The sequence below is a fragment of the Mastacembelus armatus genome, chromosome 3, assembly GCF_900324485.2.
Source record: "Mastacembelus armatus chromosome 3, fMasArm1.2, whole genome shotgun sequence".
Taxonomy (NCBI): Eukaryota; Metazoa; Chordata; class Actinopteri; order Synbranchiformes; family Mastacembelidae; genus Mastacembelus; species Mastacembelus armatus.
In genome coordinates, this window is record NC_046635.1 from 14,082,850 (window position 1) to 14,099,888 (window position 17,039).

Sequence of the window (17,039 nt, forward strand, 5' to 3'; positions counted from 1 at the left end):
GGCATCATTGAAGGTGACAGTTTGAATTCTCAGCTGTACATATCTAATCATTTAATATTATTGAGTAAATTTCATATTCAGAAATACAAATTTTACAGGGAAAATGTCCAAGTTCATAGTATTTACAAAGGAGGTCACATAGTAACCTACATTGACTTAATTAGTTTTCCATAACTCAAAGAATGAGTTTCCAAATCCAAAGAATGTGAAAATTATAGACTTGACATTTAATGTGATATTCCATTGTGAATAGTTCTTTCAATAAAATACTTCAAATAAGATACAATTTTTCATCTAACATGGGTGATAACATTCACAATATATTTCAAAATAATTTATCTGAAGAGCTCTTCTCAATTTGCGTGTACACACAATCTCACACACGGCTTAAAGATGAGACAGAAAATAATTAAAATATACATTTTAATTTAAAAATCTATAAAATATTTCAAGTTCAAGTACAACAGATCAGCTTCAACAAACTAGTCCTCAATAAATTCTCATTCCATGACGAAACATTAGCAATGATAATTTACAGTGCCACAATAGCTTATCAATGTGTACTGTGTTGTATTTCACCATCATCTAATGAAAATGAAATGCTCAGTCACACTGTTACATGGGACTTTGTTTTAAAAAAAAAACTATTGTGCTGCATCTTTAAAAGCTGTATTTATCACAGCTATAATTGACTAGAAAATACGTAAAATGTTTTTCTATGTAAATGTACAGTAAGACTCACTAAAGAGCTTCTGCCTGTACATTAATGATTAAACAGTGCCATTTAAAGTTTAAAAATTACTTCACATATTAGAAAACAATTTGCATTAGTTGGTGACAGACATGCACTGTCTGATATACCATAAACAAGAAAATCTGCACATTAAAAAAATAAAGAAAAGATGTTGATCTGCATCTTAAAGAACAGTAAAGCTTACCAAAGTAAGCTGGTTGAGATGGCATCAAAATCACCTTTTGCTAACCTTAAAAGTATTTTCTTTGTCTTGACATCAAGCTGTTTTACTGGTACTATTCTCCTTCTGAAGAAGACAGGAATCTGCATGACAACACACAACAGCCTGTCTCTGTGATTATCATTAATACTTACTGTGTAATGAAAAATAATCCTAGTCTTACACTCAGCCATAATGTACACGTGGTACCTTAAACAACTGCCCCCTAAGAGTTTAAGTATCCCAGCATCGTAGAGCTTCTCCTCTGAAACAACACTGATTTTTCATTTTAATTCTGATTAAAAAGCAGCAAACTTTGTAAAATGTATTAATAAATCCTATTCAGCATAGAGCAGGCATTATATTTCATAGCACAATTGCACCTGAGAAAAGAGTAGATGCTACCACAAAACTATATTTCGGAACTAGCAGGTTTGAAAAGTGGGAGCAAAAAAATTGACAAAAAGTAAAAATACATCAATGAAAAACACTTAGAGCAATAAGCAGTAGGCATAAGGCACCATTATAAATGTTGTGATGATGAAAAGATTATATACAGTGCTAATTTTGTAAATTGCTTCATGTTACCACTTGCAGGTATGTTGTCCTGAAGATACTACCGTCGAATAGTTCCAGGGCGTGAGCTAAAGCAAAGAATAAGAACAGATGTCATAAAAATGTGTGAATTACCATTCTGTGATTGGATTGTGGATCGTGTGTACCAGCAAAACCTGAAAAGTCACATAATTTTGAATGCATATGCAAATACCCTGGATATGGAGGAGGTGGAGCATCATGTGGTCCACTTTTTGCGATTGCCTGCTCATAGGAGGGCAGTCCTGGGGGGTCTACTTCCGCCATTGTAGGTGGAGGTGCAGGTGGTAGCACAGGTTGTAAAGACACTTCCTCTAAACGCCGGATTATTAGAGAGGCATTACTCCTTCTTGGACGTACCCGAATTGAACTGTGAGAGGAGTGTAGACATATTTATATATCATGTCACTCATCTTTGACCAATTTAATGCCTCCAACTATTTAGATTAAGATGAAAGTCAGATCAGAAAGCAACACGCACAGATTATGGTGTGGGAAGAAGTTGTAACAACTACAACAATTTATTTATTGATTAGTCAAGTGAGAGATGATTAATCAGTGCCAAATTTGATAATCAACATTTCTGCCAATTTTCAAGCAAAAACTCCAGCTTCTCAAATATGAGTTTAATGATTCTTTGTCCTGTTTAATAGTAAACTCAATGTAATTCAAAATAGTACTTCAGGTCTCTCTCTACCACCACTGGTGCTGTTGAATGGAAACAAATATAAATATAGCCGCAAGCGGCGATACGCGGCCCTCGCCTCGCGGCGCACCGCCTCCCCTGACGCACCGCCCCACAAGCAAACCGCCTCCACGAACGAACCGCCTCCCCAAGCACCTCCCCCTGAACGGACCAAGCCCCTGAGGAGACCACCTCCCCCCGAGTGCCTCCCCTTTGCGCCCCCCTAAATTGGACAGCCTCCCTGAGCACCCCCCTCCGAATTGTCTACCCCGCAAGAATTGGCCGCCCCCCGAATCCCCCACCCAGAGGAGACCGCACCCCCCAAGTAGACCACATCCTTGAGTGGACCCCCGCGGAGGTCTGTGCCAAATTTGGTACAGTTCTGACAAAGTAAGTGCAAGTACATAGCATGTGCATCTTTAAGTTTCAATCTCCCATAGGAAATGAATTGTGGCTTCAGGTCATCACCAAGGCAACAGCGTGGAAAATAGTGCATGTGTCTGATTGACTTTTTTTGATCAAGTCGGTGTAAGGGATGTAAATTTAGACAAACTAAATTTTGTCTCTCCATTCAAATTTTTGCAAATTTTCCCATAGGAAATGAATTGTGGTTTCAAGTCATCACCAAGGCAACAGCGTGGAAAATAGAGCATGGCTCTCATTGGCCTTTTTTATCAGAATGGCCTAAAGGATTTGTGTGCAAAATTTGGTCCATTTCAGACAAACTAAATGTTTGACTCTCCATTCAAATTTTTTTTTTTTTTCGAAGGTGGCAAAAACGTACGTCAACTTGCCACGTCCAGCAAAAGAAAACCGTAAAAATGAATTACAAAATTTGGATAACTTTAGCTGTGCCTCTCGTATAGATGAAGCTGGCCAAGAATGAGCTCATTCGGTCCAAAGCCCTCGTTCAAATACGAGGTGAGCAAAAACAGCGAACTCAATGACCTCAAGTAAAACTCCACACTGGTGGACTGTTGGTCACACGACCTTTGTCAGGGGCACCGAAGAGCCATGCTTTTGAGGTTGTTTATGAAACCTATAAAATATTAAAATTTTTCATGATCTTGAATTGTGTGCAAATTTTGGTGAGTTTTCACATATGTTCAGGGGGTCAAATTTGTGTTCTTTTCACAAATGTTGTCATATGTCACTCTGTTATATGTAGCACCATGGTCCTGGAGAAACGTCTTACTTCACTGTGTACTGCAAGAGCTATATATGGTTGGTTGAAATGACAATAAAAACTTCATGACTTGACAAATAATAACAACAAAAAACAAAAAATAATCCTAATGATTTCCAGGCCCACACCCACCTGGCAACCACATCATATACATTTTCCAAAAGGTCTCGCGCATCACCACGTCATGGTGGGGTGTGGGTCAACGCTAGACGCTGCCTGAAGCCACCCCCTACACCATTGGTCACTAACAGGCAGACCGCGGTCCGGGTGCGGACCCAGAAGCCGCCCCATACGGACCCGGCCCTACAGCCAAAACAGAAGATTGTGATTTAAAACCTAACGGGGCGCTTCTATTTCCACCGGCGCAGCTTTTTTAGACTTTACGGTAGTGGAAATGCACAGACCAATTGCAAGCTAGTTGAGCCATCCCACGTGATACCACTCAGCCAATCAAGTCTGTGCATCCCAGGCGGTAACGTCTCTACAGTGTAAACTTCGCTAGAGGCAAGTTACACATGAAAAGACAAGTACAAAGAAAAAGAAAGAGCGATACATGTAGAAAACAAAGGGAGAGAAACTGTAAAGTGAGACGGAGAAAGAGAGAGAACTTAGTTAATGAGAGAACATTATACATATCTACAGCCATACATATATGTTCAGTTGTATGTTACATGACAATAAATATTGTCAGAAAGTTTTTGAATTGTACTGAATTCATTTGATTTGACAGTCGATTATTGATTACATGCAGATGTTGATAAAACTACTAGGCTACTTAAATATATATCACACTAACTAGTTAGACATTATGGTCTTCCGGACCTTTGCTTCAAGAAATTTTCTCTAACTGGACCTCTTTAAATTTTAGTTGAATACCCCTGCCCTACGCTTATTCGTCCCTTGCACATTGAGCAATTATAATAGTCCCTTGCCTTCACCTTCGGTGGAGCTCGGGCCTAATAAACCTAAGGAAAAGGTCGGCCTCATCCCTCATCTGCCCATATCCAATTTGGGCACTTAAGCAAATGGCTGATAATAAAAGATCTTTAATAAATATGGGCTAACATATTTACATGTGTCAGCACACTTAGAAATGTGGATGAAGGTGGAGTCTATTTTAGTAAACAACTTATCTCTGTGTTTTGTCAGACAAAATAAGCCATTCCAGAGTGCCATTTTCATTTGTGACATTTTTCACAATTTTCATTTCATAGACGAAGCAGATAATTGAGAAAATAATCTGCATCAGCAGACGAAAATGTCCACATTCTTAAATATTCTGAGATTCTGTTTATTCAACTACTGAGGTTTACAGTGCAAGGAGTTGTATTATAGTGGCTAAAAGGCATTTGTCTCATACTAACATGAAAGTGTTCAGTAATAATGAAACTTAAAATTAATAAAGATAAATTTTTACCTTGCACGGCTGAAGTCATCCTTCCATTTACCCTGACAGAAATACCAGATCAGGAAGCCAATGACAACAATGGCCACTCCACCAGCAATCAGCCCCACCAAGAGCGATGTCACATCCACCAGTGTGGGGCCTGTGTCCTTATCTGTGCATCATCACAAACCACAGATAGTAGTCTTGAGCATGTTTGATAATGGCAATGAGTTGTTAAATAGTCAACTGACTTTTACACAGTTGTTCCTCATTTTCATCTGATATTATTTACTTGGCTTTAAAGCAGAACTGAGGCACTGTCTCATTCTTTACAGTAAAATATGCAACAATCTGAGCAACTCCTTGTTTTATTGGCTACAATTCAATCTACTGTGTACTGCTGAACAAGTGGTAAAACAGGTTTTTGAAAGTACCACATTGGCCTTAATGTTCTTTAACAACACAAACACTGCTTTGGTCGATAAATTTAATAGCAGAAAAAAAGAGCTATAGAACAAAGTGTAAAAGTAAAAGTATTTTAGTCTTGCTCTTACCTTCAGTGTATGTCTTCCAAAAGGCATCCTGGAAACAAAACATTATCAGTATGGTGACCTATGGTGTCAAAGGCTTCTCTCATAATTCTTACTGCATATGCAATGAGCAAAGTGAGCAGCCCACTTAACCGTATCACTTAACTGTAGCCTGGGTGTTTTCAAAGACCTCCCTTGCTTCCTCGTAATTGCACACTTCTTCATAACACTCTCTTTCCAGATTTCCAGGAACAAAAATTTCAAAGTCAAACCGGTTGAACATCAGATGTCGACCCAGGAACGAATTTGCGTTCCCCTGAGCTACAAACACTATAGAATCATGTTCAAACAAATGAAGCAATTAACAGAAAAGCTGATATATATGGGCGAATATGATGGATTGAAATATGGAATTCTTAAGTGAAGCATCTCACCTTCTTCGTCTTGTTCATGTTTGGAGAATAACCTTCTCGCGTAGGCCAAGTCTCCACAGGACAGCAGTTGGAGGAGTATGAACAGGAGAAACAACATGATCATGCGTGCGTCCAGGAGCGCACAGCGGGTGGGGCATTAATTGGCAGCACAAAAGGCCAGAGTACTATCAGCACCGCAGCCACCTTCAGCTACTATCTGTACACTTTTTTCTGTAACTAACCGTTACCAGATATACAAATTACCTATGATGGAAAGTGGACAATAATGGTGGAGAGCTCTCCACCAGCAAAACGAAACCTGGCGCGGCAGCTGATACGTGTCTCAGCCTCGACAAAGATATGATGAATCAGGAAATGCTAAGCGCTTTTCACAAAAAAAAGGTGTTTGCTGATCTCCTTTGAAAAAGTTTAACTCGGCTCATTATTTGCAGACAAAATCCACCAAACTAAAGATTAAGTCGTCACAAATCACTCACAGTTCCGGTAAGTAAAAAAAGATTTGTTTACTCCAAACAGATGTAGTCTCAGTTCTTCCTGAACTACCTGCGCAGACTCAACCAATCGATCACGTTTACCTGGATAATATGATAAGATATGTACGTTCAACTGGACGCTAGATGGCAGCTGGAACCGCGGAAGAGACACAGCTGCTCCTCCCTATGCCAAAATATTTCAAGAGCTGTACTCTTCAGCATGCAACAGTTACTGACTTGTTCTTGTATATTTTTTAAGCTTACATTTGTATGAAAAAAAAAACAGCAACACACTTATGTTACGTTACTTTAAATCCTCTTTAATGTAAACATATCATTTTTCCTAAATATCTGAACCACTTCAGTAAGTTCAGTCTAAATGTCTTTGAATAGATGGGCACAAATAACTATTGTAACATGATGCTATCTTTGGGGGATTTTTGCATAAGGGCCCTTTCAAAAAGCAATACACCTTGTCTCAACATCTCTCAGTAGCTGGTAAATGCAGCACTATGTAGAAACCAGATTGTGACTTCAGAGTCAGAGTCATTCTAACAGAGAAGTGGCAAAAATGCACTTTTACACCTCAAAGACTGCTGATTAGAGCCATTCTACAGACACCACAAACAGCAAAACATGTAGCTACACGGTAACGATAAAGATTCCCATTGTGCTTAGCAAGCCAGTCTCTATAAAAGTGTTTATTTTCACACTATCCACGTAAATAGGCATATCTGTCACAGAGCCTCTGAACCTTTTGGACAGTATTTATGCAAAGCAGAGATAGGATGCAAATGAACATTATCTTACTAACTACTGGATGGTGCTAATTGAATGGCAGTGAGAGCTCCCATATTTCTGGATGCTGTCAGACAGATTTACCCAGAGGAATGTAGAACTGAAAAAAGGATGAAAATGAGAAATTCCAGACTTTATTTAGTTTGTAATTACACCTTAATAATCCAACAACAATGGTTAAAGGTGTCTCACTGCTGGGGAATTTATATGGCATTCTTCTGTAATGTGGAGACAGAAGGAAAACCTTTTAGATACATAGAGAAATACTGAAATACAAGTAACTCGAAATTTTGAGTGCTGTACATTGTACATTAGTAAATGCACTTAACTGAGTTACTTTCCACCACTATTGATAGCCTGAGATGTATGTGCAAAAGCAGCCAGTTAAGCTACTCAGTTTCTATAAGACATATCAACTAATTTGCTTTTCATACAATGCAGAACAACCTCTATCTGGTTATGATAAGGGGTCATGACTTTTGCTCCTGATAAACCAACCTCAGCACAGAGTATTTACATTGGCGGTATCTTACATGATAGACTATCTACAAAAAGTTATTAAATGCCAGTGAAACAAATTAGACACAAGAAGAGTGATTGATGTCCAGAATGTGGAATATAGCTAAAAAACAATTTCTTACAGGGTAAAGGAGCATATGTTAAGAGATGTAAACCAAGATATAAGGCTTTGCAAACATTCTGCTAAGTTAAGCACATTAGTTTCGATCTGTGCTATGTTCCATCTTGCAGGTGGCTGCGATGAGGTTATGTTGCTGAGAATGTGTTTCATGATTTACACCCTGTGATAAGAGCTGGAGATGCTGCTCTCTGTGGACAACCAGACAGGAGTAAGCATTGAGCCTCAGCAGAGCTCATACGATAGTGAAAAGAACACACCACAGCAATAATATATGTCTGATATTCATTTACTTTGAAAATAAAAAGCTGTAACAAAGATGCAGTGTTTAGATAATAAACTTACCCAGATCAGAATGACGAAAGGTGTAACACTAATAAAGTAAACAGGTTGAGGTGTAGCTTTTATTAGTCAATTCGGACGCACAGTGGATTTCAGGTGGGAGTGGACACTTTAAGAGTGCAGTGTCAGTAGTCTGAACTTTGTCAGTTTTGTGCTGATTTCATCACAGCCCCAGAGGGAGAGAATTTCTCTTACACCTAATGTTTGGGATGTAAATCATTAGAGTTCACATGCTAATGCCTGTCTGACAACAGATTTCTGTGTGGGATAAACAACACGTTACATTGTGTAGACTAAGTCAGGGTAAACTAAAAACTTGAATTTAAAAGTTCTTGTTTTCCACTTCTCCATCACATAAAGAGACAGTGCATCATGCTAACTACAGCTTCTGTTAGTTTCAAATTTGTAATCACAATGAATCAGCCTTATGTGTTGATGCTACAGTAATACAGCTCTAAACTCAGCAGACGGGGTCATTGCAAGTTCACATTACTCTTGTCACCTCTCCTATGTTCCCAGACACCCTAGTCTCTTGTTCCAGATTTCTCACCCAAAGTCACAGCTCATCCAATTCTGGCATGTTGTCCTCTAACTAAATCCAGATGTGGAGAACTGCTGGATTATGAGTATATATTTACATGACTGGGTTTCAAACAGATTATAGCGCCTATCTGAAAACCCTGATCATACAATATTGTCAAAATAATAGCAGTACAATGTGACTAACCAGAATAATCCAGATTTTTAGTATATTTTTTATTGCTACATGGCAAACAAGTTACCAGTAGGTGCAGTAGATTCTCAGAAAACAAACAACACCCAGCATTCATGATATGCACGCTGTTAACGCTGTGCAATTGGGCAATTAGTTGAAAGGGGTGTGTTCAAAAAAATAGCAGTGTCTGCTGTTGACTGTACAAACTCAAAACTATTTTGTACAAACGTTTTTGTTTCTAGAATTTAGCGATCCTGTGAAACACTAAACTAATATTTAGTTGTATGACCACAGTTTTTTATAACTGCTTCACATTTGTGTGGCATGGAGTCAACCAACTTGTGGCACCTTTCAGCTGTTATTCCACTCCATGATTAACAACATTCCACAATTCAGTTACATTTCTTGGTTTTGCTTCAGAAACAGCATTTTTGATATCACCCCACAAGTTCTCGATTGGATTAAGGTCCGGGGATTGGGCTGGCCACTCCATAACATTAATTTTGTTGGTTTGGAACCAAGACTTTGCTCGTTTACTAGTGTGTTTGGGGCCATTGTCTTGTTGAAACAACCATTTCAAGGGCATGTCCTCTTCAAGTATTTTGACATATGCAAACTGATCCATGATCCCTGGTATGCGATAAATAGGCCCAACACCATAGTAGGAGAAACATGCCCATATCATGATGCTTGTACCACCATGCTTCACTGTCTTCACTGTGTACTGTGGCTTGTATTCAGAGTTTGGGGGTCGTCTCACAAACTGTCTATGGCCCTTGGACCCAAAAAGAACAATTTTACTCTCATTAGTCCACAAAATGTTCCTCCATTTCTCTTTAGGTCAGTTCATGTGTTCTTTGGCAAATTGTAACCTCTTCTGCACATGCCTTTTTTTTTTAACAGAGGGACTTTGCAGGGGATTCTTGAAAATAGATTAGCTTCACACAGACGTCTTCTAACTGTCACAGTACTTACAGGTAACTCCAGACTGTCTTTGATTATCCTGGAGCTGATCATTGGCTGAGCCTTATTCTTCGATCCATTTTGATGGCTGTCTTCCGTTTTCTTCCACATCTCTCTGTTTTGCCCTCCATTTTAAGGCATTGGAAATCATTTTAGCTGAACAGCCTATAATTTTTTGCACCTCTTTATAGGTTTTCCCCTCTCCAATCAACTTTTTAATCAAAGTACACTGTTCTTCTGAACAATGTCTTGAACAACCCATTTTCCTCAGGCTTTCAAATGCATGTTAACAAGTGCTGGCTTCATCCTTAAATAGGGGCCACCTGATTCACACCTGTTTTTTCACAAAATTGATGACCTCACTGATTGAATGCCACACTGCTATTTTTTTTTTAAACACACCACTTTCAACTAATTGCCCAATTGCACAGCCTTAAGAGCGTGCATTTCATGAATGCTGGGTGTTGTTTGTGCACCTACTGGTAACTTGTTTGCCATGTAGCAATAAAAAAATATACTAAAAACCTGGATTATTCTGGTTAGTCACATTGTACTGCTATTATTTTGAACAATACTGTACATTAAGAGGACAGTAGAGTTTTTGGCCATTTCTCAAAATATGAATTTTTTTCTAATTCAACAACAAAAAAAAAAAAGACTGGTGATGGCCACAGAGTTCTTTTATTGAATGAAAATAAAACCTGATTGTTTCAGTCTGGGAAATTGAAAAGCAGAAAAGAATGGAGGGTCACACAGTCTAGACAGATGGGTTAAGGTGGAATTAAGCAGAAGGTGACAGGGCTTGCAGACTGGTCTTGACGGCTGCTAGGTTGGCCTTCCAGGAGCTGAGGCTGTCGTACAGCTGCTGCCACTGCTGCTTGCCAAAAGTGCGGTGTGTGCTGTGGCTGATTGAGCGGAAACAGAGTAATAAGAATGTTAGATTGACAAAACCTATGCTGGCCAAGGTCATGTCTTGCTTCAGTGGAGAAGTACAACAAAATTCCAGCCATATGGAAGCAGTGTGTTAAAAAGAACAAGACATATTTGCATGTATAATAAATTTTCCCTAGTTTCTACACTGATGTTAGTTCTGCTGACCAGAACTGGATAAGTTTTCCTGGCCTTGACCAAAGAGACCAGACTGCTTTGGAGAGATTCAGGGACAGAAATTATTCCAAAATTCTTTATATGCTATTACATATATTACTCAAAGTGTAACACAGTTAAGCCATATATGGTGGATGAATGCTTACCTCACAACAACTTTTCGCTGTGTCTGATCAATTTTGCAGTACACCATCTTGGTGCGAACAGCTAAAAAGTAAAAACAAAGAAAATTAAGAGAAAGCAAAAGCACTGAAAGAAGTCATTAAAAGCTCCACTGACACAAGAACACAATGGAGAATGCCACAGGCAAGTAAGCTCATTTCAGTCTCGAGTGCTTTTTCTGTACTTTTTCTCGCTATAATTTGTACCTGATGACCACCTAAAAAAAACAATTAAGGAAACAGTTTTGGTACAAAATGGTAGTAAGTGATCTACAGAGAACCATCAAGTGATGTAGCCACTGTTCAGTCACTTTCCTTTCTTTTTCATTGCCTACTCTTGTGAGACAGTAACACCAAGCATTGTCATGGTTGACAACAAAGACTTATTTGAGGTGAGGTGGTTGTACCATCAATGACAAAAGCCTCAACGTCATCAGCTCCAATCTGCAGCTCCTGTTGCATGGTGTCAAAGGAAATCTCCTTGAAGTCCACTGCCATGCCCATGAATGTCAGCAGACGCATCTTGGCCATGTTTTGCTCATGAGACAAGCCTGGGGAACAACATATAGGGATCATTAAGCACAAAACAGTCACACTCGATTACTCTTGACTTTGGGAGTTTCCTGTGATAATTGTTTCTACACTTAGGAGCATGCAGTCAGGGAATGTGCTCATTAACACAAACATCGCTCCACGCTGTCTGTTTTGACAGTCCATTTTACACATGCTTTTAATTACACCGAAGACTGGTAGTGAGAAAAAGACACTGCTGACATGAAGACATTCCTGTTCTATGTCAACAGCACAGCATAATGACTATCACCTATCTATTCATTAAAAATACAAAAATAGTCTTTAAATATACTTTTCTATTACATTTGAACAAAATCAAATTGCTTTTATATTCAAGTCAGCAATATGACTGAGCTGTATAAATTATTGGTCACAGACTTAAACTCTTAACATACTAGTCCCTAAACAGTGAAGACACTACTACTTCCAAGACAGTACTCTCTTGCTACTCTCGTAAAGTAGCAGGATCATGTCGCAAAACAGGGAATACATTTAGAATATGTATGGTAATTTATCAGTAAACCGCAGAGATGGATTTGGTCACTAACCAACTGCATTTACACTGAGGTTTTAAGGTAACTGGAAAATTAGAGCACAGAATTTTTTTTTCTATTCTATTTGTCTATTTACTTGTGGACTATATTTTTAACATTTTATATGTATTTATTTGTGTGTAGAACTGATGTAGCTAAAAACTATGGCTACTTACCAAGAGAATCAATGAAGTCTTTGTTACTCTGGTAAAACTTCACATATGCTGCAAGTTTTGCATTTACAAAGATGGTTAATAGCTGAAAAGAGAGTCAAAAAAAGGGTAAAATGTCAGTCAGATCATCTTTGTGCTGGTACAAGCTGAAATTTATGTCATGTCCAAATTAACATTATGAAATAGATATAACAGTGCTCTGGAATCTCTTACAAATTTTTCCTAGATCCACACTGCACTGACCTATCAATAGCTTTGGAAATGCCATTCTGTTGATCCATTAAAACTCTAAAAAACTGCACTGTCCTAGTCAAAATATTTTTTCATTAACCTGTTCAGCTGATAATGCACAAATATTCCTCCTGCATTAAAATTCTAGTTTATTCCCTGTTCAGCAGCATAATATTGCCTTGCACTGCCTTAGCTGTCACTGATAATACCTATTTAAGACTACAAAACTTTGCACATCTTTCAGTGCTCACATCATGGATGAGTTCTCCCTCCAGGAAGCGAACAGGTTTCAGGGTGAGCAAGTGGTCAAATAGGAAGGTATTGGGGTCTTTGAGAGCACGGACGATACATCTAAAGAGAAGGCACACAGATCAATGTTTGTGTGAGGGATGTACAATATATCTATGCTTAATGACAAACAAATTCCCTCAGTTTTACCTGTGGGCATCAACACGGGCTTGTGAAGCATTATCTTCTGTGTAACTTCCCAGCAGCTCAACCATCACTTTGGCTGCTGCCTCGCTGTGAATTGAATAAATACACTGTGGAAAACTCTGGTACTGAGAGAATTTACTCCAAAGATAATATACAATTGCACTGAGGAGGAATAGTGGTATGTAAAATATATGCATAAAATAAATGTATATTATTTACTCATCCATAAATCTTAAATAATGTGGATTTGAATTTCTGCTTCTGTGCATGCTAAATCATGAATTTTACACATCTGGCAATATACGTTATATGTACTTACCTTTTTTTGCAGTCAACCAATGCTTCATACACAATCCTCAAGAGTGTGTGTTTCTTCTCTGTGTTCAGGTTCCAGTCAATAATCCACTTGCGCACCTGATCACCATAAAAAAGGTATAAATGAACCACAGGGGGAAAAAAAAAGCAGCTGCTGGTGACTTAAAAGTTACAGACATTTTTCTTTATTGCCTCTGCTGCTAAAGCCAAGGACACACACTGAGACTGTGAATGGTTAAGTTCAGTTACTGGTGGTGAAAAGATATACCTGATCAAGGTCAGTAGGGATGAAAGAGATGGCATTACAAGTTGCTGCCACCTTAATGAGACTACAGAAGACAGTGTACCTCACTGGAGTGTTCTCATCCATGCCATGAAATAGGTTACTTAGCCTGTAACACCACATCATACAAGAGGCAAGTCATACATCTGCATGAAGGTTTACTTTTTCACTATTACATGTTGGTGTTTGAACTAAAGATAAATATTTTTACTATTTGTCACATTTCCTATCTGGGAGGTATTTGGTTTCCAAAGTTTGAGGAACTACATAGTATTAAAATAATAGTGGTTGTGCAATCAAAGATTTATGGGGGGGTGATAGAACTCACAGTTGCATCCTGAGGGAGGGTCTCTCTCCTTCACGGAACTTCACCAGTTTCTCACATAGACTTTCAATTAGAGCCTCCTGCTTCTCTGTCTCCAGGATCAACAACAGAGACACAATGCTGTTCATCACACTTTCTACATCTGCATAGAGATACAGAGAGAAGACTGTAAGTAGCAAGTGATACAATCAGTCCTGAAATAGGTCAGTTGCAGTTCCACTGGACACATACAAGATTTATTTACTGTAGAATTTTTGACATGCCACAGCAGGAAAAACAGATGTTGAATCAACAACACATAACTATATTCCCTTTCAGGCAGTGGTGGCAAACTCTGCACCTCAAGGGCTATTGTCCTGCTTGTTTTCCAGCTATCCCTACCCTACCCAATGCTGATTACCTGAATCAGGTGCGTTTAGCCAATCAGAACCTGGTAGAGGGAAAACATGTAGGGCAGTGACCCTCAAGAAGAGTTGCCACCTTGCGAATTCCAGAGTCCTTTGATAATGTGTACTCACTCACTGCATTGGCTAACTAGCACACTTATGGAATTATGAATAAAATCTTGTATAACAGTAGATGAACTTTTATGTGACTGTGGGTGAGAAACAGTGGTGAACTTTATCAACACCTACAGTACCTTTATCATCATCCTTGAGACAGACATCACACGCCTCGATGATTTGAGTCAAATCTACATGAAGTCCACCTTCAGAGTTCTCTTCTGAGATATCAGCACCTTTGGACTTGATGTAGGCTCTCAACTCTGAAGCCTTTAGATTGACAGATATATATAGATAGACAGACAGACATATAGATAGTTAGGTAGGTATAGACACAGACAGATAGACCGATAGATACACAGATAGATAACTATTAATTCCAAGGCAAAATAGTGTTGCTGTAGCAAGATCATAAGAAACAATGAATTATGCAAGAAATAACATAAAGCTATATTATTTACAAAGCTGAATAGATTACAATAATATATATATATATTACCACTGCTATGCGGATGACACTCAGTTATATCTATCTATTAAACCTGTTAACACAAACCAGTTAACCAGACTTCAAGCCTGTCTAACTGACATAAAGGCTTGGATGACCAGTAACTTTTTACTTTTAAACTCGGAGAAAACAGAAGTCATTATATTTGGGCCTAAAAATCTCAGAAATAACTTTTCTAAAATTATAGCTACTCTAGATGGCATAGCCCTGGCCTCCAGCACTACTGTAAAAAACCTTGGAGTTATTTTTGACCAGGACATGTCCTTTAACTCACACATAAAACAAATTTCTAGAACTGCATTCTTTCACCTGCGCAACATTTCCAAAATTAGGAACATCCTGTCTCAAAATGATGCAGAAAAACTAGTCCATGCATTTGTTTCCTCAAGGCTAGATTACTGTAACTCATTACTATCTGGATGTCCTAATATCTTAATAAAAAGCCTCCAATTAATCCAGAATGCCGCAGCCAGAGTCCTGACAGGAACTAGCAAGAGAGATCATATTTCTCCTATATTGGCTTCTCTTCATTGGCTCCCTGTAAAATATAGAATAGAATTTAAAATCCTTCTTCTCACATACAAATCCCTTCATAATCAAGCTCCTTCATACCTTAAAGACCTCATAGTACCATATTATCCCAATAGACCACTTCGCTCTCAGAGTGCAGGCCTACTTGTGGTTCCCAGAGTTCTCAAAAGCAGAATGGGAGGCAGAGCCTTTAGCTATCAAGCTCCTCTCTTGTGGAACCAGCTCCCAGCCTGGGTTCAGGAGGCAGACACTCTCTGTACTTTTAAGGCTAGACTTAAAACCTTCCTCTTTGACAAAGCTTATAGTTAGGGCTGGCTTCAGGCAACCCTGAACCATCCCTTAGTTAGTTATGCTGCTATAGGCCTAGACTGCCCGAGGACCATCGGTGCACTGAGCTCCCCTACCCTACCCCCCCCCCCCCCCCCCTCTCTCCCACCTCATGTATATTCCACCATTGAATGTTACTAACCTTGTGCTCTCTCCCTCCCTCTCTCTCTCTCTCTCTGTACCTTCTGCAGGTGTCCCTGGTCCTGGAGCTGTTTATCGCTGATGTGCAGTTACTGGTCCCACCAACCTGCAGTGTCTATTTGTTGTTTATTGTTGCTGTTCTTTTCTCTCTACTCTATCCACTCACCCCAACCGGTCGAGGCAGATGGCCGCCCAAACTGAGCCCGGTTCTGCTGGAGGTTTTTTTCTTCCGTTAAAGGGAGTTTTTTCCTCTCCACTGTCGCCAAGTGCTTGCTCATAAGGGAATTGTTGGGTTTTTAGTTTTAGTTTTTGTAAAGTGCCTTGAGATGATTTGTATTGTGATTTGGCGCTATACAAATAAAATTGAATTGAATTGAATATATATATATATTATCAAAATAACAAAAACTGAATCAATTAAATTAGCATTTGTGGCTATATAAAACAGCACAAATAGTACCAACACACGTCTGTCAAGGCTTACTTGGCCACAATGCTATTTAAAATGTAACGTTACTATATAATCGTTTAGCATGTTGTGTTTTTAATATATAGGTACGTATAAGTTACTGTTGCGTCTTTTGTTTTGAATCACAAGAATTTTGCTGCAGTCAGCTAGAGGGGATGGTGACAAGCTGTTTTTTAAAAATTAACAGCCACAGTTATCTATCCACCAAGATGCCTGGTATCTTTTTATTTTAACATCTTTGTTTATTTAGCTAACTAGCTAGATGCCTGGCTAAGCAGCTAACGTTAGCATTCATAGCTATCCTATACCTGTGTCAACATCTGTGACAAGCTAGCCTTAATGCCATGTCCTATAAAAGTAATGATTCTCAGAGAACACGCATACAACTAAAAAAATAAGTTTAATTATATTGATATTCACACTGTATGTGACACCATCAGCATGCAACGCTATCAACATCTATCAGCATCTAACGATGGTTAGCATCTTTGGCTAGGTAGCATGCTGTTTTTTCTGGTTGGAAATTTGGCGATTCATCCACTGACGGAACACTGCAAAATGACTTTTTAAACACATTGGTCATACCTGGTCTTCTTCCGTAATATCAATAAATGCCGGGACGCTCATTTTTGTGATCTTGTGAGCCGAGATTATAAAGTCCACGCTTCTAGCACCACCGAAACCTGTACGGAAAAGAAAAGGCAGCAGTACCGGTGCACCGCTTGAT

At 38.9% G+C, this 17,039-nt stretch overlaps 2 protein-coding genes across 2 annotated transcripts; both read right to left on the bottom strand.

Annotated features, from left to right (window-relative positions):
• Positions 1-406: 406 nt before the first annotated feature.
• On the bottom strand, positions 407-6,339 carry prrg4 (proline rich Gla (G-carboxyglutamic acid) 4 (transmembrane)). Its single transcript, XM_026320480.1, has 6 exons — positions 5,770-6,339; positions 5,502-5,665; positions 5,360-5,387; positions 4,836-4,977; positions 1,723-1,917; positions 407-1,597 (listed from the first exon to the last, which is right to left on the bottom strand). The coding sequence occupies exons 1-6, from the start codon at positions 5,870-5,872 to the stop codon at positions 1,570-1,572; spliced, it is 660 nt and encodes a 219-aa protein (XP_026176265.1). The 5' UTR covers positions 5,873-6,339; the 3' UTR covers positions 407-1,569.
• A 4,017-nt stretch (positions 6,340-10,356) lies between these two features.
• Positions 10,357-17,039, bottom strand: eif3m (eukaryotic translation initiation factor 3, subunit M). Its single transcript, XM_026320476.1, has 11 exons — positions 16,898-17,039; positions 14,474-14,606; positions 13,837-13,975; positions 13,494-13,617; positions 13,230-13,324; positions 12,914-12,997; positions 12,727-12,826; positions 12,248-12,329; positions 11,373-11,516; positions 10,951-11,011; positions 10,357-10,602 (listed from the first exon to the last, which is right to left on the bottom strand). Exons 1-11 carry the CDS (start codon positions 16,937-16,939, stop codon positions 10,479-10,481), a joined length of 1,128 nt encoding a protein of 375 aa, XP_026176261.1. The 5' UTR covers positions 16,940-17,039; the 3' UTR covers positions 10,357-10,478.